General features: G+C 50.0%; 1 protein-coding gene across 1 annotated transcript in view; it reads left to right on the top strand.

Annotated features, from left to right (window-relative positions):
• LOC142267566 (uncharacterized) overlaps window positions 1–27,995 on the top strand; it is an 87,307-nt gene that overhangs the window by 23,846 nt on the left and 35,466 nt on the right. Inside the window, 3 exon segments of the mRNA XM_075332337.1 lie at window positions 15,519–15,681; window positions 15,765–15,925; window positions 16,015–16,232. Coding sequence (XP_075188452.1) covers window positions 15,519–15,681; window positions 15,765–15,925; window positions 16,015–16,232 — 542 coding nt within the window.

Raw genomic sequence — 27,995 nt, 5'->3', positions numbered from 1 at the left:
TTAGGAGGGGTGATGGAAAACGTGACCTTAGTTTTTAACCGCTGCTTCCCGCATTTTCAGTGGCCAACACCACACTTCTGCCTCCGCCATCTTTGCTCGCCACCACCTCAGGCCCTGTGTGACATGGAGGTTTTTACACACATCACCAACCATCATGGCGGCGGGATCTGTTTCAGACTACAGATTCTGACACTCCGCCTGATAACTTCTCTGATGTCTTTGATGAGTGCAGGGTGACTCTGGCTTCGACCAACAGATTGGTAGTTCATAGGCAGACTAGCAAGAGTTAATCTCAGCTGGTCTGTTTGTTAGTCTCCTTTAATCACATGTTGTGTGGGAGCCAATCACATCTGCTCCCCTCCTATATATGCTGCCTAGATCCTACCATTTATGCCCACTGTAGTTTCTCTAAGCTGATCTGGGGAGGTTTTGTGATCCAGACTAACTGGTGGCTGTAGTATTTGTTTCTGAGTGCAGTTGTGAAGGTATCCCTTGTCGTCTTTTTGTTGCTACCTTCCTGCGCTTGCTTTTCTCCTGAGTCTCTCATTGTTTGTTTGTTCCTTGAATTTTCAGTATGTCAGAGTTTTTTGGTTTTCCCCTGTCTGCCTTTTATATGTGTTTTATCTGCCTCTTGCCCCTTCCTTCCCTGGTGGGAGGGGGGAAATCAGATTAGTTCGGGTCAGGAGCATAGCCAGGCACGACACTTGGTCAGCTTCACCATTAGGGGTAATCCTAAAGTTAGGGATAGCCTAGTGTGACTCGTTTTCCTAGAGTCACATCGTGACACCCTGCTTCTGACACAGCCATCTTTTTGCCTGAAATGAGGCATGAAGGGGTGTTGATAGAAGCAGGGTGAGTGACATAAGCAAATCCCTCATGATGACTATTCGTTTTAGGGCAGTAATAATAGCTGTGGGACGGCACTGCTGTCACTCATCTTTCTTCTATCACTGCCCTATGATGGCGTCTTAGTTTATGGAAAGAAACTGCAGTGTTAGAAGCAGGGATTGTGGTTCCGATGAATGAAGATGAGGGTGACCGGGATAGAAGTGTGGTGGCTACTGAAACTGTTGTCACTTCTGCATCATCAGAATTGGACATCATCAGGGGAAGACTGACAGAAGTGATGGTAACTGATGGCAGCACCACCTCCTCCTTATGATGTCCTATCTCGGGTGGGAGAGAAGCTGTGGGAAAGTTACCGCAGGGCCATCCTTCTGTGACGTCCTTTTAAGATTCTCCTTAAATGGAACATCACAGGAAGTAAAGAAAAAAAAAAAAAAGACCGGATAAAGAGAACGGAAGAGAATTTTACAATACAGCAAATTATGAAAGTGTTAGGGCTTAAAATGGATGTTTATAAAGGCCATATGATAGATATATATATATATATATATATATATATATATATATATATATATATATATATATATATATATATATATATATATATATATATATATATAAATATTATATGGAGAAACCCTTAAAAAAAAAGCCACATGCGTATTACCATACACAAGACGTGGGTTACCACCCAACTTGCAAAACAGCGGCCGGGCTGGAATTTGAAATAGGAGTTATTTCATCTACCATCTATTTCAGCAAGAGGAAAACTTTCCTTTGCTGCCTTTATACAGAGAACAATTTCTTTGTCGCTCCATTGGGAGACCCAGACAATTGGGTGTATAGCTTCTGCCTCTGGAGGCCACACAAAGTATTACACTCAAAAGTGTAACCCCTCCCCTCTGCCTATACACCCTCCCGTGCATCACGGGCTCCTCAGTTTTATGCTTTGTGTGGAAGGAGGCACATATCCACTCATGCATTCCCATGTTAGTCAGCAGTAGCTGCTGATCCTATCGGTTGGAAGAAAAGAGGGCCCCCACGGGGCCCCCGGCATGCTCCCTTCTCACCCCACTACGTCGGCGGTGTTGTTAAGGTTGAGGTACCCATTGCGGGTACACAGGCTGGAGCCACATGCCGTGTTTCCTTCACCATCCCTTGGCGGCTCTGGGAGAAGTGGGATCCTAAGCGGTCATCCAGGATCTGGGACCGTGCTCCCTCCGCAGCCCCTGTGGGAATCTGCTGGACAGGAGCCTATCTAGCCTCAGGGACCGGGCCCTGCAACTATGAGGTACTCTGTGTCCCCATGGGGACTGTGTGTGGAGCGCCTGGTTCCCGGACGCTACAACTGGCTGATGATTTGTGCAGACCGGGGACTTCCGCGCCGACCGCGCCTGCTTGTCGGCCGCGGTCTTAAATATAGTCCCCGGCTTCATCGCGGCCTAGTGGCAAAAACTCCCGCCCCCGGACCTGTCTATCAGAATAGGGGCGGGACAGCCGACCTGACGTCGGATGTGAGGGCCGGGGCATCCTGTATGCTCACTCCCCCCTCACTGATCACTGTGGGGACCCCAGATTCCCGCACTTTTCCAGACGCCGCCCACGGCTCCGCTCCTCCCCTGAGAGCTCCGGCAGCCATTTTTTCTGACATGCTGCCGGTGGAGAATCACAGAGAACAGCTCTGCAGCTCTGGGAGACCAAGGCAGGGAATCTGGAGGACACACACCCCGCTTTTTAGCGGTCGGTAAGCCACACCGGTCACTCGGTGTTGGTCCCCCTGGGGTGCCGGTATAGATACGTATATATATACATATTTCTGTTCGGCCGGGCTGTATACCCTTTCCCATATACCCTCAGTGATCACGCTCCTAGGAGACAACAGCATGTCGCCCACAAGGAGCAAGGGCACTAAAGCACAGAGCTTTTTTGCGACATGTACCTCTTGTGGGGCTATGTTACCTGCGGGTTCCACCTACCCTCACTGTGAGCAATGCTCGGCCCCTGTTACGCTTGCTCAGCCGGAGCCTCGGTCACTAGTGGGCCCCTCGGCTCAGGTAGACCCCCATGCTCCCCCGCTCCAGGTGGCAGGGACAGAGTTTGCTGTTTTTGCTGAAAAGCTCTCTGAGTCACTCTCACAATCCATGGCTCAGTCTATGGACAAATGGTCTGCCAAGCTGCTAGAAGCCCTGCAGTCCAGACCGGTCCTTACACAGGCCCCGGACCCTGTTGGATCGGCGCCTCCAGGTCCCTCTCGGTCCATCCCGGCCGGGGTGGGCCCTAGATCTCATGTGGAGGACTCCTCCACGGACCACAGTCCCAGACCAGCTAAGCGGGCTCGCTTGGAATCTTCCCCGACTTCTTCACGCTGTTCGGGTTCCCAGCTGGAGGACTCTCTGGAGGACGAGGCGGAGGTAGCAGCTCAGGGCTCGGACCCTGACGTTGCCCTCAATCTTGATACCCCTGAAGGGGACGCTTTAGTGAATAATCTTATCTCCTCCATCAATCAGGTGTTAGATCTTTCTCCCCCGCCTCCACCTATAGAAGAGTCGGCCTCTCAGCAGGAGAAACACCAGTTTCGGTTCCCCAAACGTACACGGAGTGCATTTTTTGATCACTCTAATTTCAGGGATGCCGTCCAGAAGCCCAGAGCGGTTCCGGACAAGCGCTTTACTAAGCGCCTTACTGACACACGTTACCCCTTCCCCGCTGACGTAGTTAAGGGTTGGGCTCAATGTCCCAAGGTGGATCCTCCAGTCTCTAGATTGGCGGCTAGATCTGTGGTTTTGGTTGCAGATGGCTCATCACTAAAAGATGCCACTGACAGGCAGATAGAGCTCCTGGTGAAATCCATCTATGAGGCCACGGGAGCTTCCTTTGCTCCGGCTTTTGCAGCCGTGTGGGCACTACAAGCTATCTCAGCTTGTTTGGCTGAGATTAATGCGGTCACACGTACGTCTGCTCTGCAGGTTGCATCTTTGACTTCTCAGGCGTCGGCGTTTTCTTCCTACGCCATGAACGCAGTCCTAGACTCTGCTAGCCGTACAGCGGTGGCATCCGCTAATTCTGTTGCAGTCCGCAGGGCCATGTGGCTGCGTGAATGGAAGGCAGACTCGGCTTCCAAGAGGTTCTTAACCGGTTTGCCGTTTTCGGGCGAAAGATTGTTTGGCGAACGATTGGATGAGATTATTAAGGAATCCAAGGGAAAGGACTCCTCCTTACCCCAGTCCAAACCTAAGAGACCTCAGCAACGGAAAATACAATCGAGGTTTCGGTCCTTTCGTCCCTCCGCCAAGCCACAATCTTCCTCGTCCAATAGACAGGAGAAAGGCCAGAGGAACTCCTATGCGTGGCGGGCTAAGTCACGCCCCCAAAAGGCCGCCGGAGGCACTGCCTCCAAGGCGGCCTCCTCATGACTCTCGGCATCCCCGAACCGCATCCTCGGTCGGTGGCAGGCTCTCCCGCTTTTGCGACGCCTGGTGGCCACAGGTTCAAGACCGATGGGTGAGAGACATCCTGTCTCACGGTTACAGGATAGAGTTCAGCTCTCGTCCTCCGACTCGTTTCTTCAGAACCTCCCCGCCCCCTGCGCGGGCAGACACACTTTTTCTGGCAGTGGACGCTCTGAAAAAAGAAGGAGTTGTGACCCCCGTTCCCATTCAGGAACAGGGCCGCGGTTTTTACTCCAACCTGTTTGTGGTACCAAAGAAGGACGGATCATTCCGTCCCGTTCTGGACCTCAAATTGCTCAACAAACACGTGAGCACCAGACGATTCCGGATGGAATCTCTCCGCTCTGTCATCGCCTCGATGTCACAAGGAGACTTCCTCGCATCGATCGACATCAAGGATGCTTATCTCCATGTGCCGATCGCACCAGAACATCAACGCTTCTTGCGTTTCGCCATCAGGGACGAACACCTTCAGTTCGTGGCATTGCCTTTCGGCCTGGCGACAGCCCCACGGGTTTTCACCAAAGTCATGGCATCCGTCGTGGCGGTCCTGCACTCTCAGGGCCACTCGGTGATTCCCTACTTAGACGATCTCCTGGTCAGGGCACCTTCTCAGGTGGCGTGTCAACACAGCCTTTCCGTCGCTCTGGAGACCCTCCAGCGGTTCGGGTGTCTCATCAACTTCCCAAAATCCAAGTTGACTCCGACCCAGTCTTTGACCTATCTTGGGATGGAGTTTCATACACAGTCAGCGATAGTCAAACTACCGCTGGACAAACAGCTGTCACTGCAGGCAGGGGTGCAAGCTCTGCTTCAGAGTCAGTCACACCCCTTGAGACGCCTCATGCACTTCCTGGGGAAGATGGTGGCAGCGATGGAGGCAGTGCCCTTCGCGCAATGCCATCTGCGCCCACTCCAGTGGGACATTCTCCACAAATGGGACAGGAGGTCGACCTCTCTCGACAGGAACGTCTCTCTTTCCCCTGCAACCAAGACGTCTCTTCAGTGGTGGCTTCGTCCCACTTCTCTATCGCAGGGAAAATCCTTCCTGCCCCCAACCTGGGCTGTGGTCACTACGGACGCGAGCCTGTCAGGGTGGGGAGCGGTGTTCCTTCATCACAGGGCTCAGGGAACCTGGACTCCGATAGAGTCTTCCCTTCAGATCAATGTCCTGGAGATAAGGGCAGTGTATCTGGCCCTATTGGCTTTCCAGCAGTTGCTGGAGGGCAGGCAGATTCGTATCCAGTCGGACAACGCCACTGCCGTCGCATACATCAACCACCAAGGCGGCACGCGGAGTCGTCAAGCCTTCCAGGAAGTCCGGCGAATTCTGCAGTGGGTGGAAGCCACAGCATCCACCATCTCCGCAGTTCACATACCGGGCGTAGAAAACTGGGAAGCAGATTTTCTCAGTCGTCAGGGCATGGATGCGGTGGAATGGTCCCTGCACCCAGAAGTGTTTCGAGAGATCTGTCGCCGCTGGGGAACGCCGGACGTCGATCTCATGGCGTCACGGCACAACAACAAGGTCCCGGCATTCATGGCACGGTCTCAGGATCACAGAGCTCTGGCGGCGGACGCGTTAGTCCAGGATTGGTCGCAGTTTCGACTGCCTTATGTGTTTCCTCCTCTGGCAATGCTGCCCAGAGTGTTACGCAAGATCAGGTCCGACTGCCGCCGCGCCATTCTCGTCGCTCCAGACTGGGCGAGGCGGTCGTGGTACCCGGATCTGTGGCATCTCGCCGTGGGTCAGCCGTGGGCGCTTCCAGACCGCCCAGACTTGCTGTCGCAAGGGCCGTTTTTCCATCTGAATTCTGCGGCCCTCAACCTGACTGTGTGGCCATTGAGTCCTGGCTCCTAGCGGCTTCAGGGTTGTCTCAGGATGTCATTGCCACTATGAGACAGGCCAGGAAACCGACGTCCGCCAAGATCTATTACAGGTCTTGGCGGATCTTCTTGTCCTGGTGCTCTGATAATGGTTTTACTCCCTGGCCTTTTGCCTTACCCACTTTTCTTTCCTTCCTTCAATCCGGAATGGACAAGGGGTTGTCACTTAGCTCTCTCAAAGGACAAGTATCGGCGCTCTCAGTATTCTTTCAAAAGCGCCTGGCAAGGCTTCCGCAGGTCCGCACGTTCCTGCAGGGAGTTTGCCACATAGTCCCACCTTACAAGCGCCCGTTGGAACCCTGGGACCTTAACAGGGTGCTAACGGCTCTTCAGAAACCACCTTTTGAGCCGCTGCGGGATGTCTCATTATCACGTCTTTCGCAGAAGGTGGCATTTCTAGTGGCAGTTACATCACTCCGAAGAGTGTCGGAGCTTGCAGCGCTGTCATGCAAAGCCCCCTTCCTGGTTTTTCACCAGGATAAGGTGGTTCTGCGTCCTGTCCCGGAATTTCTCCCTAAGGTGGTATCTCCTTTTCATCTCAATCAAGATATCACCTTACCTTCATTTTGCCCTAATCCAATTCACCGATTTGAAAAGGATTTGCACTCATTAGATCTAGTGAGAGCACTCCGGTTCTACGTGTCTCGCACAGCGCCCCTGCGCCGTTCAGATGCGCTCTTTGTCCTTGTTGCTGGTCAGCGTAAAGGTTCGCAGGCTTCCAAGTCAACCTTGGCTCGGTGGATCAAGGAACCGATTCTTGAAGCTTACCGTTCTTCGGGGCTTCCGATTCCTTCGGGGCTGAAAGCCCATTCTACCAGAGCAGTGGGGGCGTCCTGGGCATTGCGGCACCAGGCGACGGTTCTACAGGTGTGTCAGGCAGCTACGTGGTCTAGTCTGCACACTTTCACGAAGCACTATCGAGTACATGCCTATGCTTCGGCAGATGCCAGTCTAGGTAGGCGAGTCCTTCAGGCGGCGGTGGCCCACCTGTAAGAGGGAGTCGTGTCGGCTCTTGCTATCAAGGTATTCTTTTACCCACCCAGGGACTGCTTTTGGACGTCCCAATTGTCTGGGTCTCCCAATGGAGCGACAAAGAAGAAGGGAATTTTGTTTACTTACCGTAAATTCCTTTTCTTCTAGCTCCTATTGGGAGACCCAGCACCCGCCCCTATGCCCTTCGGGCTGGTTGTTCTTTTGTGTACACATGTTGTTCATGTTCAATTGTTTCCTGGTTTTCAGTTCTCCGAACATCCTTCGGATTGAATTTACCTTAGACCAATTTATAAGTTTCCTCCTTCCTGCTTTTGCACCAAAACTGAGGAGCCCGTGATGCACGGGAGGGTGTATAGGCAGAGGGGAGGGGTTACACTTTTGAGTGTAATACTTTGTGTGGCCTCCGGAGGCAGAAGCTATACACCCAATTGTCTGGGTCTCCCAATAGGAGCTAGAAGAAAAGGAATTTACGGTAAGTAAACAAAATTCCCTTCTTTTCCCCTCACCCATGACAGCACCACGTGCGAGAGGGATCCGCCCAGCGAGGACAGGAAACCATTCTGAATAAAAGGGCGGTACCTCTCCCCTTCGTCAGTTGGTTTCCTGTCCTTGATGGGGGACCCCCGTTCTAAAAACCGGTGGCCTGGGCTGAACGTGCGCAGGTATCTATTGAACAAATTTGTAGGGCCGCTACCTGGTCCTTACAGTCTACTTTTTTCCGGCACTATCGGTTGGACCTATCCTCCTCGGCTGCTCTTTCGTTTGGTAGACGGGTGCTTGAGGCGGTGGTCCCTCCCTAATTAGGTTTTCTCTGGAAATCTCTCACGTGGTGCTGTCATGGGTGAGGGGAAAACACCACGGTTACTTACCGGTAGCCGGTTTTTCCAGAACCCATGACAGCACCCATATAATCCCTCCCTTTCTCATCCTTGGTGTGCACTTCTGGGGGTGCTTCTGTGTGTTAAGTGGTGATGGAGTAAGTTCTAACGATTGTTGGAGGTCCTCTCATTCTCAGTAATCAACTGACGAAGGGAAGAGGTACCGCCCTTTTATTCAGAATGGTTTCCTGTCCTCGCTGGGCGGATCCCTCTCTCACGTGGTGCTGTCATGGGTTCTGGAAAAATCGGCTACCGGTAAGTAACCGTGGTGTGTCACTGCTGTTATGAAAATATTGGGCAGGGGGTGTATCAGGAGTCTGCAACTGTCTTTGTTATAGAAATATAGGGGGTGTAAGGGTGGGCTGCCAGTACTGTTCTTATGGGGGAGTTGCAGGAGTCTGCCGCTGTTATTGATGGATTTGGGGAATTTCCAAAGGGTTTCAGCGGTCACTATTAGTAGGATTGCACACATCTATCAAACACGCACCATGTTTGGATCACAATACCGGCACAACTGCCAGGTCTCTGGACCTGATCTATCAGCCGAATGTACGGGGATTGCGGATTTGCTGTCATCATTCTGGTTGCTGTAAGCCATAGGAATGCAGTAGGTAGAGCATAGCCCTTAGGGCCACTCAGTCTGGTGTGAAGGCTCATTGTGATGTGCAAAACTAAACAATATCATTTACATTAAAATGTACTGGATGGTGGATCTGTAGATGGGTCTGCAGAAAAGTTGAAGCTCACTGGAACGCACAGAGCGGATCGATAAATGTAATTTTTATTACAGACCTTTCTACTACAACTTCACTGTTTCATTCAAATCATTAATTCTGTGTGAAGCAAAACAGCCACATACTCTTCCTTGGCTAAAAAGGAGGATTATTGTTTTTCAACCCTGCTGTAATATATCTAGTGCAACTTTTTTGATTTAGTGTAAAGATCCCATTAGAGTCCACACAAAGGCTTCTCTCAACATCTTCAATGGTTATACTTGGAAAGTGCTTGTAAAAACCACAACCTTTACTATTTTGCTTCTTATTAAAAATACCATCCATTCCCAAGAACAAAGAGAGATTTTTAATTCTGTCGTGTAAAGCTGGTTGCCTAGATTACCGACCACCGATGCAGCCTGTCAGATGGACGGTTTCCTAGGCAAAGAATATGGTGCTTATAAGCTCTTTCCATAAAGCTTGTAATCACTGGTTTGACGTTACCTGGATTGCTGGACCCAGACGTCTTTGGTTCCCTTGCACTTCACTGGTGTAGAGGTAAAACTGCCTCTGATTGCTGTATTGTGAGTGTTCCATAAATGATTACCTAATTTTATCTAGGATTTTTTTTTTTTTATTCTTCCTTGTGCTACACATCTTGTTTAGAAATATTTCTCTCTTGCCTTATTAGGGTACACAGGACCATGGGTGTATGCTGCTGTTGCCAGGAGGTTCACACTATGCAAACTATTAAGAAAGAAAGTTAGCTCCTCCTCCACAGTGTACACCCTGTGACTGACCAGGAACCAAGACAGTTTTTTGCTTAATCTCCTAGGAGGTGGACATGGGCCTGTTTTGATGCCGTTCTCTTCCGTTTTTTTCCCTATTCGGGCTCATTTTTTAGCCCACTAACCTTTCTTCTGTTCTATTCTCAGATGGGCGACAGGGTGTTCCACACTCCTGCTCTCCCCGTATGGGGGAAGAGGGACACAGGGTGGCTTCACCGCCAGGTCTCCCCTCTTCCTAAGTGGCCGGACGATCTATGCTCTGCGTCACCCTGGTGCTCAGAGCCCCCCCGTTTCTATTTCCTGACCAGGCTCCCCCTCAACGCGCTTCTAGGCAAGCAGCGCCGAGAGTGGTAACGTTCGGCAGTTCCAGGACTTGGGATGCAAGTCTGCCGTCCGCCTACCTGTTGCATGGGGCAGCTGACCCAAAGTCTGCTTCCCTCCAGGTTCTTACCCAGCCGGCGCGGCTTCCAACGGACCTCCTGGACTCAGGTAGGGAGCGTTATCGACTCCAGGCAGGTCCAGATCAGCGTTGGAGCGGCAGGGGAGAAGGTCTCCCTGCTTCAGCGCCCGCTGTGCTGCAGTGTTGCGCTATCCCTGGCGTATTGCAGACCAGGCGCTAATTTAGCTCCCGGCTACGGCCTGCTCGGTCGTGGGCCATGCCCCCTTCCTCTGTTGTTCTTGCGCGGCAGAAAGCCCCGTCCCCGCAAAGGTGGGGGCCGCTGCCTCTCTCCCACAACGCTGGGTATACAGGCCGATAATAAAGGGCGATAATTCCACCTCAACAAAGGTGGGGGCCGCTGCCTTTCTCCCACAACACTGGGAATACAGGGTGATAATACAGGGTGATAATCCTTCCTCCACAAAGGTGGCAGCCGCTGCCTCTCTCCCACAACGCTGGGAATACAGGCCGATATTCGCTCCTCCACAATGGTGGGGGCTCCATCCGCTGTTTTCCCGCTTAGCACCCTCAGGCTGCAGATACGCCCACGACAGCAGCGCCATCTTGGGAAATCGGCTATTCTCTTGGGGGGACACAGCCAGCGGCTTCTGCGCCAGGGCCTGAACGGGGTAAGCTCTCCTTGCTCAGGAGGCTCGGTGCTGCAGGGCTTCAGCTATTTACTGAAATATTTAGACTTTCTCTGTACTAGTGTCAAGGTTAAAATGACGATGATGATGAGACTCAAAGGATCTCTCTGGATCTGGCTGCTGTGTCTAATTAAAATGTCATGTGTGCACGTGAGATTAAATAACTGGACAGCAAGTCAGTTACATCTATCTCCATGACTGGCTCTCAACCAAGTGCTTTATTATTTGAAAGAAACTCTAGACCAAGCAGTAAGGGGGTGTAAACAAAAGTTTTAGTCCAATCAAGTATCGCAGGGCAAGGCTTCATGACGTAGAGAGATCTACACATCCTCCTTGGATTGGTCAGTCCAGACTCCAGGAATTTCCTTTGTCCATCTGTCTTGGGTGCAAAACAGGAAATGGCGGCCATCTTTACAATTACATGTGCTGGTATATACTGTGTCTAAGGAAAATACACTGAATATGCAATATACATATATACATGTTAGTAAGAAACAAAAGCATTCACAAATATGAGTGTTAGTTCACATCTACTGAACTATATAACTGAGTCTATGAAATGGCTGAATTAAGTATTTTTGGATACTCAATTCTTTATCCTCAACACTAGGGGACCCTATAACTTTCATAGAAGTTAAGGGAAGCGAGCAGATTACTACATTGCTTTACTTTATATCTAATCCAAAGTGCGGAAGACACAGATTCCCCTTATAGTGCGTTACTCAGCTTGCACGTCCTGAAATCAGAAATTCTCAGGCCAGTCATCCCCCCTGTGTCTGGACCGCAATTCCCCAGTTGCGGTGTCATCCCAGGATCCCCCCTCCGCCGCAGATAACCAGAACAACCCTGCATCCCAGGCTCAGGATAGGGTCCCCACTAGGATCTAGAAGAAATCCTCCAAACGGTTCCACACTACCCAACCTCATCCCAGGATGACTCCGAGTCTCTGCGTCAGGGTCGGCCTACGATATGTCTCCAGAGTTGGACTCCGACCTGGAATTGGACGCGGAGCAGGCATCCAATATCCGGCAGACGATCGACAGTTTAATCTCGGCTGTTAACCAAACTCTGTCGGTGGAGGAAGATCCGCCTGCGGCTTCAAAAACGGTTTCTTTGAAAAAACCTAAGCAAGCCCTGAGATATTTTTCTAATAATCCCGACTTTACCGCCATTCTGGTCAAGCAGAGAGCTCACCCAGAAAAAACGTTTCCTTGCAACGGTGCCTCTCCCTTCTCTATCCGTTCTCACCGGAGCTAGTGAAGGATTGGGCAGAGTTCCCTGTTGACCTTCCTGTGTCTCGACTGGCCAAGCACACAGTACTCTCTATTCTAGACAGTGCCTCTCTCAAAGAACCCACCGACCGCACCGTTGAGGCTCTGGCTCGGTCTATTAAGGCGGCGGGTTCCTCCCTCTGTCCCTCATTTGCCACAGTGTGGGCTACTAAAGCTCTTGCGGTCTGGAGCAAGAGTTTACAGAGAGGCCTCTATGCAGAAGGTTTGCCTTCCGAGTTGATTGAGCTAATTGACCAAATATCCATGGCCGCCAAATACCTTATATACGCTTCCCTAGACTCTGCATATTATGCCGCCACGGTGGCTAGCAACTCGGTGGTGATTCGTCGGACTCCCTGGCTAAAAGGGTGGAGTGCATGATGGGATTACCCTTTCATGGTTTTCGCCTTTTCGGCGAAACACTTGATAGGATCATGATGCTGCTACAGGGGGTAAGAGCACCTCTCTTCCACAACAGCGCCCAAAGCGCACACCTCACAAGAGATTTCCCTGTTTCAGGATGCCTGGCTTTCCTACATAGACGACGCCTGGGTGCGAGGACTGGTATCCACCAGTTACAAAATCGAGTTCACCTTCTCTATGAGACGCATTCCCAAATTCACGGCCCAAAATCGGGCCTTTTCTCAGGCTATTGCAGAACTTCGCGATGCAGGCGTCATCATACCAGTTCCCACCAAACAACTTTACACAGGCTTTTACTTGAATCTTTTCGTGGTTCCCCAAATAGAACGGCTCAGCCAGTCCTATTTTAAATCTCAAGAGGGTAAACAGGGCATTGTGGACTTGACTCTTTTTCACATGGAGTCACTAAGGTCTGTGATTGTGTCTATGGAACCGGGAGAATTCCTGGCCTCCTTTGATATACAAGACGCCTACTTGTACGCTGTCATGACCGTGCTTTGTCCCAGAGGTATTGTAGTCATCCCGTATCTGGATGACCTAATAAACGAACAGTCATTTCCTGCCTTCTCAGAGAGTGTGCAAATCTGCTTGGAGACTCTCTCGAGGTTGGGCTGGCTCGTCAACCGCCAAAAGTTGTCTTTAGTCCCATCTCAACGTCTCGTCTTTTTGGACATGGTCCTAGACACTTCTCGAGCTTGGGTGTTTCTACCAGTAGAGAAACGGACCTCTCTGAGGCAGGGCATTCAGTTCCTCCGGCGCAATAGCAGGCTACCTCTGCAGTTCGGGATGAGAACTTTGGGGAAGATGGTGGCGGCGATGGAAGCCATCCCGTTCGCTCAGTTTCACCTTCGTCCTCTTCAGCTGGTTCTCCCTTCGGCGTGGGACAGGAAACTGGCTTCCCTAGACCGACCTGTTATTCTTTCCCAGAGGCTGATTCACCCCCTACTCTGGTGGGACCATCACTCTTCGCTCTCCCAAGGGAGATACTGCCTCCCGATTCACTGGCAAGTAGTCACAACAGAGGCCAGCCTGATAGATTGGGGAGCTATATTCCATCATCACACGGTTCAGGGTCGCTGGTCTCTCCTGGAACGCACCCTACCGATCAACATTTTACAGTCGAGGACCATCCTTCTAGCCCATCAGGGTTCCTCTCTGGTCTCCCTGTTCGGATTCAATCCGACAATGCCACTGCTGTAGCATACATCAGTTATCAAGGAGGGACCCGCAGCTTAGCAGCGATGAAGAATTCAAAAGATTCTTCGTTGGGCAGAGACTCATGCTTCTGTCATCTCCACGGTTCACATCCCAGGAGTAGAGAACTGGGCCGCGGCCTTCCTAAGCCGACAAGGTCTGGCAGCGGAAGAGTGGTCCCTCCACGACGAGGTGTTCCAACAGATCTGTCACAGGTGGGGTCCTTCAGACGTGGACCTCATGGCATCTCGCCAAAACACCAAGTTCCTCCCCTTCCTAGCCCGATCTTGCAACCCACACGCAATGCACTCCGACGCCCTGGCCCTGCCGTAGTCGCAGTTTCGTCTCCCTTACATATTCCGCTTCCCCTCATTCCGAGGGTGATCAAGAAGGTCAAGGCGGAGGGACTCTCGGTGATATTGGCGGCACCAGATTGGCCCAGGAGGGCCTGGTACTCGGAGCTCGTCCAATTACCAGGCGACACTCTCTGACGGCTTCCCGACTGGCCAGATCTTCTGTCACAGGAGCCGATTTGCCACCAGAACTCCGCAAGGCCGTGTTTGACGACGTGGCCCTTGAATCCTGGATTCTAGCCAGAGCTGGTCTACTCCCCCCCCAGGTCTTTTCCACTATGATAAATCTCAGAAAGCTCTCCTCGGGTTGCATTTATCATAGAACCTGAAGATCTTTTCTTTCATGGTGTGAACAACGTGGAAAGTCGCCGCTTACCTCTTCAGGGGGTGTAGCCCATCTAGTTCCTCATGATCATCAGCCTCTGCATCCGTGGGACCTTAATTTGGTTTTAGGGATCCTCCAGCAATCGCCTTTTGAACCTCTGCTCGAAATCTCTCTCTCATTACTCTCCTGGAAAGTTGCGTTTCTAATGGCTATCACGTCTGTCAGGTGAGTTTCGGAATTGGCAGCCCTTTCACTTCAGGCTCCCTACCTGGTTTCCCACCAGTACAAGGTAGTTCTCCAGCCTTCACTGTCTTCCTCTCAAAGGTAGTTTCTCCCTTTCACCTTAATGATGAAATCACCCTGCCCTCATTCTGTCCGGCTCCGGTCCATTCATTTGAAAAGGCTCTGCATAACTTGGATCTTGTGAGGGCTCTGAGGATTTGTTTCTCGGACCGCGCCGTTTTGCAAATCAGACACTCTTTGTCCTCAGTGGAGGGGCAGAGGAAAGGTGCCTCAGCCTCGAAATCCACAATTGGCCGTTGGATTAGATCAGCTATCCAAGAGGCCTACAGGGTCAGGGGTGCCAGCCTCCCCGGAAGGGTGAAGGCTCATTCCACCCGAGTGGTGGGAGCTTCCTTGGCTTTTCGCCATCAAGCCTCAGCTGTTCAACTTTCCAAAGCCGCTCCCTGTCCAGCATCCACACGTTCACCAGGTTCTACAGGGTGCATATGCAGGCCTCTGCGGATGCTGCCCTGGGGAAGACAGGTTCTGCAAGCGGCGGAGGCTCACCTCTGACTCTGAAGGAATCGTCTCAGTTCTTTACTACCTTTAATAGTTAACGGTCAGTCTGTTGTTCTGACTTTACCAGTTGTTAAGGGTTTGTTCTCTCCCAGGGACTGCTTTGTGAAGTCCCATGGTCCTGTGTCCCTCAATAAGGCAAGAGAGAAAGGAAGGAAGATTTTTGTGTACTCACCGTAAAATCTTTTTCTCTGAGCCTTCATTGGGGAACACAGCACCCGCCCTGTTTGGAATGGTAATTTCTTATTTCTTGAATAACTATAGCTACAGCTTCTCCTACTGCTTGTGCACTAAACTGGCTTGGTTCCTGGTCAGTCACAGGGTGTACAATGCAGAGGAGGAGCTAACTTTTTTTCTTAATAGTTTGCATAGTGTCAACCTCCTGGCAACAGCAGCATACACCCATGGTCCTGTGTTCCCCAATGAAGGCTCAGAAAAATATTTTACGGTGAGTACACAAAAATCTTCCTTTTGAAATTCCCTAAATTGAATACATTTTTTCTTTTTTCTTCAGAGAAGTGCAACAGTTTCCAGAGTCTGTTCGCAACGCAGAAGAAGTGAAGTATGCCGTCCAAGTGTTCGCTGCGCTAAATAGCACTAACTTTGTCCGATTCTTCAAGCTTGTCCGTTCTGCATCTTACCTTAACAGCTGCATATTACATTGTTATTTCCCCCAGGTAATAGATTACTCTGGTCAAAGCTTAAACTTTTTTAATTTGTTTCTGGGTGCAATTTAATGCTTTATCTGTGTCTCTCCCAGATACGAAGAGATGCATTGCGTGCCTTGAATGTAGCGTACACAGCCAGTTATCAGAGACCCACACTATTTCCTCTAGAAAATATGGTTCGTCTCCTCTCTTTCCATGATACTGAGGAAGCTATAGATTTTCTTGCATCCTATGGCTTAAGTGTTAGTGAAGGGTAAGTGTGTCTTAAGATTGGAAATCTCTGGAATATACAGTCTTAATTGTCTTTGATAATTAATGTTTGTTTTCTTTTTTTCTTGAAAGTTTTGTAGAGCTGAATCGTGCTGCATTTGTTGAGCCTTTGGTTCCTTTGCAGCCAAAGAGGAGCTCCTATATCAGTTCTAAGCGACAAATGTCTATAGGGGAAATTGTGAATGGAGCTCCACTCCCACAGTTTTTTTTGCATATGCCGGTTTGCAGCTTTGATGCCCAGAATAAATATACTGGAAGTATCAGCAGTTATGAACCTGCAATACCAACAGGTAAGTAAAAAGGATGCCACCGGGAAAGTGTTTTCTTTTTTTTTCTCCTTATAACCAAGTTAAAAACCTAAAATAAAAACTAATTACTGAAATATTTACCGTATTTTTCGCTTTATAAGACGCACCTGATTATAAGACGCACCCCCAAATTTGGTGAAGGAATAGAGAATTTTTTAATAAATGGGGTCCGTCTTATAATGCCAGTGTCCGTCTGACAAATCATATAGGGTATATGTCCCTCATAGCCCCCCCCATCCTAAAATTAGCCCTCTGAATCTGGATATGGCCCAGTGATGCCACATGTCCCCTATGCCTGGCACACATCCTCTATGGCTGGCACACGGCCCACTGTGGCTGGCACACGGCCCACTGTGGCTGGCACACGGCCCACTGTGGCGGCACACGGCCCACTGTGGCTGCACACGGCCCCATGTGGCTGCACACGGCCCCATGTGGCTGCACACGGCCCCATGTGGCTGCACACGGCCCCATGTGGCTGCACACGGCCCACTATTGCTGGCACATGGCCCCATGTGGCGGCACACGGCCCCATGTGGCGGCACACGGCCCCATGTGGCGGCACATGGCCCACTATTGCTGGCACATGGCCTCATGTGGCTGCACACGGCCCACTATTGCTGGCACATGGCCCCATGTGGCGGCACACGGCCCCATGTGGCTGCACACAGCCCACTATTGCTGGCACATGGCCCCATGTGGCGGCACACGGCCCCATGTGGCTGCACACAGCCCACTATTGCTGGCACATGGCCCCATGTGGCGGCACCCGGCCCCATGTGGCGGCACCCGGCCCCATGTGGCTGCACACGGCCCCATGTGGCTGCACACGGCCCACTATTGCTGGCACATGGCCCCATGTGGCGGCACACGGCCCCATGTGGCGGCACACGGCCCCATGTGGCGGCACATGGCCCACTATTGCTGGCACATGGCCTCATGTGGCTGCACACGGCCCACTATTGCTGGCACATGGCCCCATGTGGCGGCACACGGCCCCATGTGGCTGCACACAGCCCACTATTGCTGGCACATGGCCCCATGTGGCGGCACACGGCCCCATGTGGCTGCACACAGCCCACTATTGCTGGCACATGGCCCCATGTGGCGGCACCCGGCCCCATGTGGCGGCACCCGGCCCCATGTGGCGGCACACGGCCCCATGCGGCGGCACACGGCCCCATGCGGCTGCACACGGCCCACTATTGCTGGCACATGGCCCCATGTGGCGGCACACGGCCCCATGTGGCGGCACACGGCCCCATGTGGCTGCACACGGCCCCATGTGGCTGCACACAGCCCACTATTGCTGGCACATGGCCCCATGTGGCTGCACACGGCCCACTATTGCTGGCACATGGCCCCATGTGGCAGCACACGGCCCCATGTGGCGGCACACGGCCCCATGCGGCTGCACACGGCCCACTATTGCTGGCACATGGCCCCATGTGGCGGCACACGGCCCCATGTGGCGGCACACGGCCCCATGTGGCTGCACACAGCCCACTATTGCTGGCACATGGCCCCATGTGGCTGCACACGGCCCACTATTGCTGGTACATGGCCCCATGTGGCAGCACACGGCCCCATGTGGCGGCACACGGCCCCATGTGGCGGCACACGGCCCCATGTGGCGGCACACGGCCCCATGTGGATGCACACGGCCCCATGTGGCTGCACACAGCCCACTATTGCTGGCACATGGCCCCATGTGGCGGCACACGGCCCCATGTGGCTGCACACAGCCCACTATTGCTGGCACATGGCCCCATGTGGCGGCACCCGGCCCCATGTGGCGGCACATGGCCCACTATTGCTGGCACATGGCCCACTATTGCTGGCACACAGCTCCCTGTGTTATATATCGCCCCATGCTGCTGCTTTTAGGAAAATAAACTTTCCTTACCTTCTCCAGCATTGTCCTGTCTGTGTCCCCCTCCTCGGGGTTGAGCTCCGGCCTCCTGCATTTCCTGGTTCTCGGCCGGTCATGTGATCGGCACGGCAGAGTGAAATCTCTTGTGCCTTATCACAGCAGCAGGAGGGAGGCCTGGCAGACACGCTGGAGGAGGTGAGTAAAAAGTTTATTATTTTACTGTTTGCAGCAGCATGGGGGCCATAGCTAACACGGGGGAGGGGGCATGTGCAATCAAAGAAGGGGCAGGCAGATATAATATACACTGCTGCCCCAGCCCATCGCCGCGGTGCACTTTCAGCACCATGGTGGTGGACAGCAGCTGTGCATATTATATGAGCGGGTGCAGGAGATCAAACGCTGCTGCTCCCAGCTTTCACAAGTCCCCCAGCAGAGCTCCAGAGCTGCCCGCACCTCCCCTGGACTCTGTAGTGTGTGTATATATAAATATACACCCCCCCCCGTATATTCGGATTATAAGACGCACCCCCTACTTTCCCCCAAGATTTGGGGGAACAAAAGTGTGTCTTATAAAGCGAAAAATACGGTAAATTACTATTCTCTCAAAACCACAAATGTGCAAACTTATCGATATAACCGAGAACCACAGTTGATTTTATTTTTTCTGTAGTTGCTAATTAGATTAGAAAAATAGGAACTATATAGTTAAGTACAGATCATGATTGTCATACTATCAAATATTATAGGTGAGGAGGAGCACAGTACCCAAAATAGGTGCAGCAACAATGACACGGTAAACAAAGGTCTATCTGCCAATGTCCATAATATATGAATTAGCGGAGAATGATCAGTGCGCATATGATTGTAAAAGAACTATAATAACAATTAGTGTGTTAGGAAAACAACATGCACAGAGAATAAGACATGGAATGACAGCTCTGCTTAATAGGATTTTTGTCAAAAAAATACCGCATAGAGTATACATGGTTAGTATTTTATGATGTGTTGTAAGGATCCATATGTACAGCCTCCTATAAATACCTTGTGACATGCAGATAGGCACAGATGAACCCAACGTGCGGTTCACCGCTATACTAGTTTCATCAGGAAATAAGTGTATAGAGTAAGTGTTATATATATATATCTCCTGTAAAATAATTACTACGGGGCATATGAGCATTACACATGGTACACAATGCAGGTTCTATAGAGTATAGAGCAACTAGAGATGTATTAGAAAAAGATGGCCGAAAGGGGCATGTTAGCATAAAATGCGGTGTGTCAGTCGCGATAGGTCAGGTGGTGTGTGGGCACAACATCGTTATGATGACACGACATGATGGAAGACCCGCATTCTGGCATCATCCGGGACCTGGGCAACGAAGGAGCATGTGTGTGTCTCCACTCATATGACCACACGGTCACATGTATCCGGCCAAGATGAACTTAGGGGCACTTTTCAATTACGGCACTACAGCGCATGCCCAATATGTGCCACCACCTGTCCAAAATATATACAGCATATCCAAATGACTGTAGGGAAACAGTAAAAATCACAATAGTAAATAGAATGTATAGATATAATGAAGACACAAGGAAATATATAAATACATCACTCGATAGAGTATAAAAGACATTATGATGTAGTAAATCAGTGGGTTCTTTTCCCTCATCTTCTTTTCTTGTATTAGATCTCAATGCCTTAAGGGGGCTTTACATGCAGCGACCTCACTAGCGATGTCGCTCTTGAAAGCACCCGCCCCCGTCGTTTGTGGGTCACTGGCAAATCTCTGCCCGTGGCGTACAAAATCGCTAGTACCCGTCATACATACTTACCTTCCTAGTGACGTCGCTATGGCCGGCGAACAGCCTCTTTTCCAAGGGGGCGGTTCATGCGGCGTCACAGCGACGTCACACGGCAGACGTTCAATCGAAGGGGCGGAGAGCAGCCGCATGAAAGTCACACCCACCTCTTTGCCGGAGGACGCAGGAACGCTGTTGTTCGTTGTTCCCGGGGTGTCACATGTAGCGATGTGTGCTGCCTCAGGTACGACGAACAACCTGCGCCCACAACGATATTTGGGAAATGGACGACGTGTCAACAATCAACTATTTGGTTAGTATTTTGCATCGTTGGTGGTCGCTTATACGTGTCACACGCAACAACGTCGCTAACGAGGCCAGATTTGCGTCACGAATTCCGTCACCCTAACGACATCTCGTTAGCGATGTCGTTGCATGTAACGGGGCCTTTAGATGTAATAATGGATAAAATATTCAGCCATACTGATGATCAGGTATATCAGCAAATGAAGATTTTAAAGTGCTGCTTCATGCAAATCATAGGAGCTAGAATTAGATGGAACAAAAATTAGACTACTATGTTGCAAAAATAAACATATTGTGGTGCACACAGGATTAAATTATATAAATTAAAAAGTAGATTAAAAAGGATTACAATTTTCTGCATATTTATAAATGGGGCTTGAAGCTCGCCGTCTCATTTAAGCCAGTAGGTGAGACTCTACATCGTGTCTCTTTTATGGAAACTGCTTTTTTCAAATTACCACCTCTAATGCAAACTCTAACTTAGCTCTTGGCAATACTCCTCTCATTCCAGAGAATGACTAGGAGACTTTTCTCTTCTCTTGGTGAACCCTCATGATCTTTGCTCCCATCAATCCACCTTTGTGAATTAATTTGGATGTTAGACTTGTCCTATTTTCCAGAAATCTCCATTGTTGATTTTACCCAACTTTGTTTCAAGGCTAGTCTTTTTATCATTGATAGGGGCTAACCTCCAAAAACAGTCTCTCCGTTTGTGGAGCATTGTTCTCCCATCACACCTCTCAGTCTCCCGGAACTGGGAGCTCCCTTTTATTTTTATTTTTTTTCAGCTCTCACACTTGTTTATTCTATTGCTTAAGTGTTAGTGATCACCAAGTGTTGAGAGCCACCATGCCCTTTGTGATCTGCACGGTCAAGTTTTTTGGTATTACTCGCTTTCTGGGACATTTGATCTATGATGCCCCATGGTGCGATATCCTCCAGTGCTATTAGCGAGAAAATCCAGTTTTCTCTGACGCCTCGTTGGGGGACACAGGACCTTGGGTGTTATGCTGCCTATCCATAGGAGGACACTAAGTAGATACAAAAGCATAGCTCCTCCTCTGCAGTATACACCCCCTGGCCGGGCCAGGCAAGCTCAGTTTTAGCTTAGTGTCTGTAGGAGGCACTTCCTTTCAAGTTTTGTTATTTTTTGAGAGCGACGGTTTCCTTTTGGGACCGTTCTCCCACTACCATCAACGGGTGGGAACGTGGAGTGTCGCCTCCACGTACCCCCTCCTGCAACGCTGGATCCTGGGCTGGACGACGGGTTCCACAGACACCGATTTTCCAAAGCCCAGGGTAGAGGCATGTGCCCCTATAGCCCAATTCCTCAGCCCCTCTTTGCAGGCTCTGAGTTGAATATGGCACCGGTGTGACCAAACACAGCAAGCTGACTCTGCTATTTTCACTGCCTGGACTGAAGCAGTGTTTTAAGGTGAGATCCCCCCTGACTGGCTTCCTAGAAAAAGGGAGAAAAGACGCTGCAGGGAAGGCTCCCAGGATATTTACAGTATTTATTATGAGAAAGTCTCTTACTGAGTGCAATGAGGAGAGCCCCAAGGATCCTGCACACACAGTGTTAACTTTTCTCTAGCTTGCTGGCTGGAGGAGGGGGGAAGTCACTCCTGTTTACAGAAAGTCCTGCAGATAATTTCCCGGTGGTAGGGGGAGGGCCCAGGGCTCAGGGACCCACGCTGTTTATTTGCTCTAGCAGAAAAGGCGGCTGATAACCACCAGTGACAAGCTGTGTGCTGACTGGAGGGAGAGGGAGGAAAACTATCAGAAGCTCCCTTCCCGCCGTTTTTTTACTACCCACAGCAGAGGGGGGTACACTGACTTCATCTTCGCGCTCTTTTAGCGCTAAGCCCCCCGCGGCCGCAATAAGCCCCGCACCCCCCCAGGAAAGCGTGCGAAGATGTCCATAGAGCTTAATCCTTCCTGAGGACAGGGCCATCGCTGATTCTGGTGAGGTGCTTGCTTCACTTGTAGCTCTGCTGAGCATTACTCCCCCTCCTGGCATACTCCTATTAGGAACATGCAGAATTCTAAGGGCACTAAGAGTGCTAAGGCCCACATAGTCTATTATTCAGCCTGCACTGCCTGCCACGCTGAGTTACCACGTAAACACACCTCTTCTCTCTGTGAGTCCTGTGCCCCTATAGCCCCCCAAGACCCCCCTGCCACCACCGCCGCAACAGTCAGCCCAGAGCCTTGGGCTCCCAGCCCACCGGAATGGGCACAGTTTCTGTCCCAATCCATAAAAAGACTGTCACAGAACCTGGTGCTGGCTATGCAATGTCGTCCTCCACTCCTTTCTGGGTCCCTGGACGGAACGCAGCCTGAGGATACCCCTATGGAGGATCCTTCTGAGGTAATCCGGGCATATGCTTCACCGGTTGCAGGGATCAGGAGAAGAGCACACGGCCGGGTGTCTCCAGCGGGCTCTCTCTCGGGAGCACACAGGGCAGGCTCTCCCACACGCTCCACAGCTTCTGAAGAGCTGGAGGAGGGAGAATGCTGTTTATACCAAGAGGATTCCTTGGTTTCAGCCTCCCCAGATGATCAAACTGCAATAGACTCCCTTATAGCAGCAATCAACCAAACTCTGCATGTGGAGGATCCCCCATCCACTACCACTGGCCATGCGGTCTCCCTTAAGAGGGCAAGGAAACCCCAAAAGGTTTTCGCTTATCACCCAGAGTTTCACGATATCCTCACAAAGCAAAGGGAGAAGCCTGACAGGCGCTTCGGTAACCGAAAACTCATGGAGTCCCGGTACCCTTTTGCCTCACCTGCCCCTAAGGGCTGGGCCGATCCGCCCTCGGTCGACCCCCCCGGTCTCCCGCCTTACCACAAAAACGCTCCTGTCTTTACCTGATGGTTCCTCCATCAAGGACCCGACAGACAGGTGGAGCACCACGCCCGCTCTGCTTTTGAGGCTGCGGGATCCTCCCTCTCGCCCTCCTTTGCCGCTGTGTGGGTCGCAAAGGCGATCTCGGTCTGGGCAGAATCCCTTAACACTTCGCTTGAGGAATCCCAGTTCACTCATACCTTCACAGAGGTAACAGCTCAAATTGCCGCTGCGGCGGAGTACCTCATGCAGTCCTCCATGGACGCTGCTACCTGCGCAGCATTTGCCGCCTCAAATACCATAGCCATCCGTAGAGCTCTCTGGCTCCTACAATGGCGAGCGGACTCTGCCTCCAAGAAGTCTCTCACGGGCCTTCCCCTTTTTTTCCAGACCGATTGTTTAGCGAACGTCTAGAGAAGCTCATTTCTGACGCCACGGGAGGAAAGAGTACCTCCCTCCCCCAGCTGAAGTCCAGGATGTCCTTCACCAGACGTCCACAGTCCTCGTTCCGCTCCTTTCGGAACTCATTTGGTTGGTCGACATCCCGTGCTGTCCCCGCCACCAGCCGCGGACTACGCAGGGACCGACCTTCTCAGTTCTCCCCGAAACCCACTTCGTCATGGCAGCCTAGACCGAAACAGTCCAATACTAGGGAGACTCTGCCACGACGTTTTCCCCCCTCCCCCCTACTACTACTTTTACACTAAACTGGCTTAGTTCCCGGTCAGTCACAGGTTGTACACTGAGGAGGAGCTAACTTTTTTCTCTTTAGTTTGCCTAGTGTCAACCTCCTGGCAACAGTAGCATATACACCCATGGTCCTGTGTCCCCCAATGAAGTCTCAGAGAAAAAGATTTTAACAGTGAGTACACAAAAATCTTCCTTTTCAGTTTATAGGAAGCACCTTACTATATATAGCACTCCAGTAATACACACACACCTCTGCTGCATACACACACACACCTCTGCTGCATACACACACACACCTCTGCTGCATACACACACACACACCTCTGCTGCATACACACACACACCTCTGCTGCATAAACACACACCTCTGCTGCATAAACACACACACACCTCTGCTGTATACACACACACCTCTGCTGCATACACACACACCTCTGCTGCATATACACACACACACACACACACACACACCTCTGCTGCATACACACACATACACACCTCTGCTGCATACACACACACACACACACACACACACACACACACACCTCTGCTGCATACAGACACACACACACACACACCTCTGCTGCATACAGACACACACACACACCTCTGCTGCATACAGACACACACACATACCTCTGATGCATACACACACACCTCTGATGCATATACACACACACACACCTCTGATGCATATTCACACACACACCTCTGCTGCATATACACACACACACACACACACCTCTGCTGTATACACACACATACACACACCTCTGCTGAATACACACCTCTACTACATGCATCTTAAACTGATTTTTCTAATAAGTAATTTATTGCAAGGTATAAAGTCTTTTTATTCCCCATACTTTCCTGTTTCCGCGAGACTTACCACGTGACTGATATCCTTGTAAGATCCTTCACCTCCAGTGTGAATTTTTGTACTGTTTATTTATGTAACCTGCATGACAGTGAAGGTCCCATTTAACTTTAGTGGTGGTGAGGTTCAGCTGACCTGCACTTATCAGATAGATCACTGTCAAACAGGGGGATAATATGGAAGCATTTTCTGAGTCTGCAAGCTTTTTTTTATAGAAATAGTTTTAGCAAATTCTTCCTAGTGTTCCTTTTTTGTATTTATTTATTCTTCCTAAACAATGTTACTGTTTTGCCACATTCAAGTCTTTGAGGAAAATTTTTGACAAATGACTATTAGGGTATGTGAACACGATCAGGACCTGCTGCATCCTGGACGTGGCAGGTCCTGACCTGCGGGGCTGCGAGTTTCCTCCGCAGGAGACTGTAGCTGGTTGTGCTCACGATCAGGGTTTGGGGCGCTGCGGTCTCTCTCTTCTGTTTTCTCTGTGGAGAACGCTTGCGACTCCACAGCAAAAAAGTAACATGCTTGCGGCTTGGAGAGCTACACCGCAGGTCAGGTTACGCTATGGGCTGTACACACCGTGGGCATGAGATTCTTAGAAATCCCGTACACTGTACTTGTGCTGTACGTTGCAGTGTTTTGGTCGCAGCTGAAACATGCTGCATCCAAAACGCTGTGAACACTGATCGTAGACAAGCAGCTTAAGGGCATTCTGCAGTTTAAAAGCGTTATTTTTCATAGAATATTTTCTGAAATTGTTATTCCAATAGTGTATGTAAGCAATGAGTTATACTCCAGCAGTATCCAGCAATGCAAATAATTGGTGTGTGTGTATATGTGTGTGTGTAAGTACCCTTATTAAAACACAAAAACCCCCACTGTTACCAAGGTAGTAAAGGGTTAAATTACAATAAACACAATTTGCCAAAGCAACTAGAGGTACCCTAAATCAAACCATTAAAACTTAATGTTTAATCTATACTTAATTATAATAATGAGCTTGCTTACTATTCGCCCTGAGTACTATGTAATGATTGGACGATTCTGATATGACATCACTACCAAACCTTTAAAAAGGGTGGCGCGTTTCTTTCGGTTTAGCCCCCTGATAAAGCCAGACATGGTGAAACATTTTGGGGAAGCTAGTAGCTGAAACCTTTTAACAACCTGCTTAACAACCAATTTAGGGAGTCACCAGTAAGCAAATAGGAGTCACAGGTCCGCGGCCTGTTACCTCACATGAGAAATAAAGAGAAACACACGACCAAGTATCCAAATTGCAAAGTGATAATCTTTATTGACACAGGGGTAGGTGCGGGGCGGCACGAAACAAGTGAGGGCACGAACCATCAATCTCTGACCAAAATATATAGACAGTGTCAAGAAATATTATAAACTGACATATAGTCTAATCATTTGCACATGTATGTACAATCAATCGTAAATGTAAACCACAGAAAGGTTGGAAAAAGTGGGTATATAGCCACAAAGAACATAGAATTCAACCAGGCAAAGATGTATCACTATAGGATATTCACATCATATCCATATGGGTCCCTGGAACCAATTGTACATATATGATATCCATCATAAATATGAAGATAGCAAAAAATGGTAAATAAGTGGATATATAACCACACAAGTCAAACAGGCAAGAGTGTGACACTGTAGGACGGAAGAGAAAATTCATTCACATCCTATCTATGAAAGTCCCTGATCAAGGCTAAACTATAGCTTAAAAAATTAAGGTTGGACACTGCCATACCAGAACTGCGTGTAAACTTACATCCAGAGTCAGGGAAACAATTCAAAGTTTTCAAAGTTTTGTGTAGATGGAATCAACCAGTGGCACACTATACCTGGGAGACTAGGGGAGGTCAGAGAGAGGCGTCCGTGTCCTTCCCGACGGCCGTTTCGGCGGTGAAGCCTTCGTCAGGGAGCGTGGACAAGTGAGGGGAAGTGTGGGTTTAAAAAGGAACGTCAACCAATCAGCGCCGGTTGACGTGTCAGTGACGCAAATTGTATCCAAGGTAGCGCGGGACGCATAGCGCCTGACCGCGCCGCCACCCGTCTGACAGTTCCGGTCACATGACCGCCACGTGTGCGCATCACGTGGCCACCATGCGAGCGGACGTCACACAGGGAAGAGGCGGCGCGGCGGCGCGATGACCTCCACCGCTCCCGGACGCATGCGCACCAGCACTCAATCGAGCTACCGCTCCCGGACGCATGTGCACCAGCACTCAATCGAGCATGAGATAGGAATGTCAGTAAGATCCCTCTTCCAGCAATGTTTTAAAATACCTAGTCACTATTATAATTAAGTATAGATTAAACGTTAAGTTTTAATAGTTTGATTTAGGGTACCTCTAGTTGTAATACCCTTATTGGCTTAGCATTGCAAGTAGTGTCTCTAATTAAGACTGACAATTTGGGTCAGTGTGTGTATATGTGTATGTAAATATACAGCTCTAGCAAAACAATTAAGAGACCACTGCAAAATTTCAGTTTTTCAGATTTTTCTCATTATAGGTATATTTTTGAGTAAAATGTAAATTGTTCTTTTATTCTATAAGCTACTCACAACATGTCTCCGAATTTCCAAGCAATAACTTTTTATATTTATTTTCTGAAAATGAGAAATAATCAAAATAACAAAAAATGCATTGCTTTTCAGACATCAAATAATGCAAAGAAAACAAGTTTATAATCATTTAGAAACAACAATACTAATGTTTTAATTCAGGAAGAGTTCAGAAATTAATATTTCTTTATCGTTCCTTTGGGAGACCCAGACCATGGGTGTTTAGCTTCTGCCTCCGGAGGACACACAAAGTACTACACTTAAAAGTGTAGCTCCTCCCTCTGAACTTATACACCCCCTGGTAGCCAGTCCTAGCCAGTTTATTGCTTTGTGTCAGGAGGCATACATCCACACATGCATTCTCATCTGATTTGTTTGACTTTTGGAAAGAGTTTGAAGAAAAGCGGGTCCATGTTTGGACTCCCGGCATGTCCCTTCTCACCCCACTGTGTCGGCGGTGTTGTTAAGGTTGATTTACAAGGCTGCAGCCTTACATGCCGCGCTCCTTCACCATCCCTTCTGGGCTCTGGCTTGAAGTGGGAGCCAGCACGGTCTCCATGCCTGGCAGGAGTCCGGTCTCCATCCACAGCCCCTTGAGGATTCTGTTGGACCGGAGCACTCATCCCCAGGGACATGGCCCTGCGTCTCAGCAGCTAAGTACCTGAGACGTTTATGTTGGGGGTCCCGGTTCTTTATTGTAAGGGGAGAGTATGCTGTATGTGATTGTTTTAACTTTTCCGGCGGATTCTCTAGCTTTTGCC

Source organism: Anomaloglossus baeobatrachus, unplaced genomic scaffold (genome assembly GCF_048569485.1).
Source record: "Anomaloglossus baeobatrachus isolate aAnoBae1 unplaced genomic scaffold, aAnoBae1.hap1 Scaffold_296, whole genome shotgun sequence".
Classification (NCBI taxonomy): domain Eukaryota; kingdom Metazoa; phylum Chordata; class Amphibia; order Anura; family Aromobatidae; genus Anomaloglossus; species Anomaloglossus baeobatrachus.
Note: the sequence above shows the minus strand (reverse complement) of the source record. Positions and strands in the feature narration are given on the sequence as shown.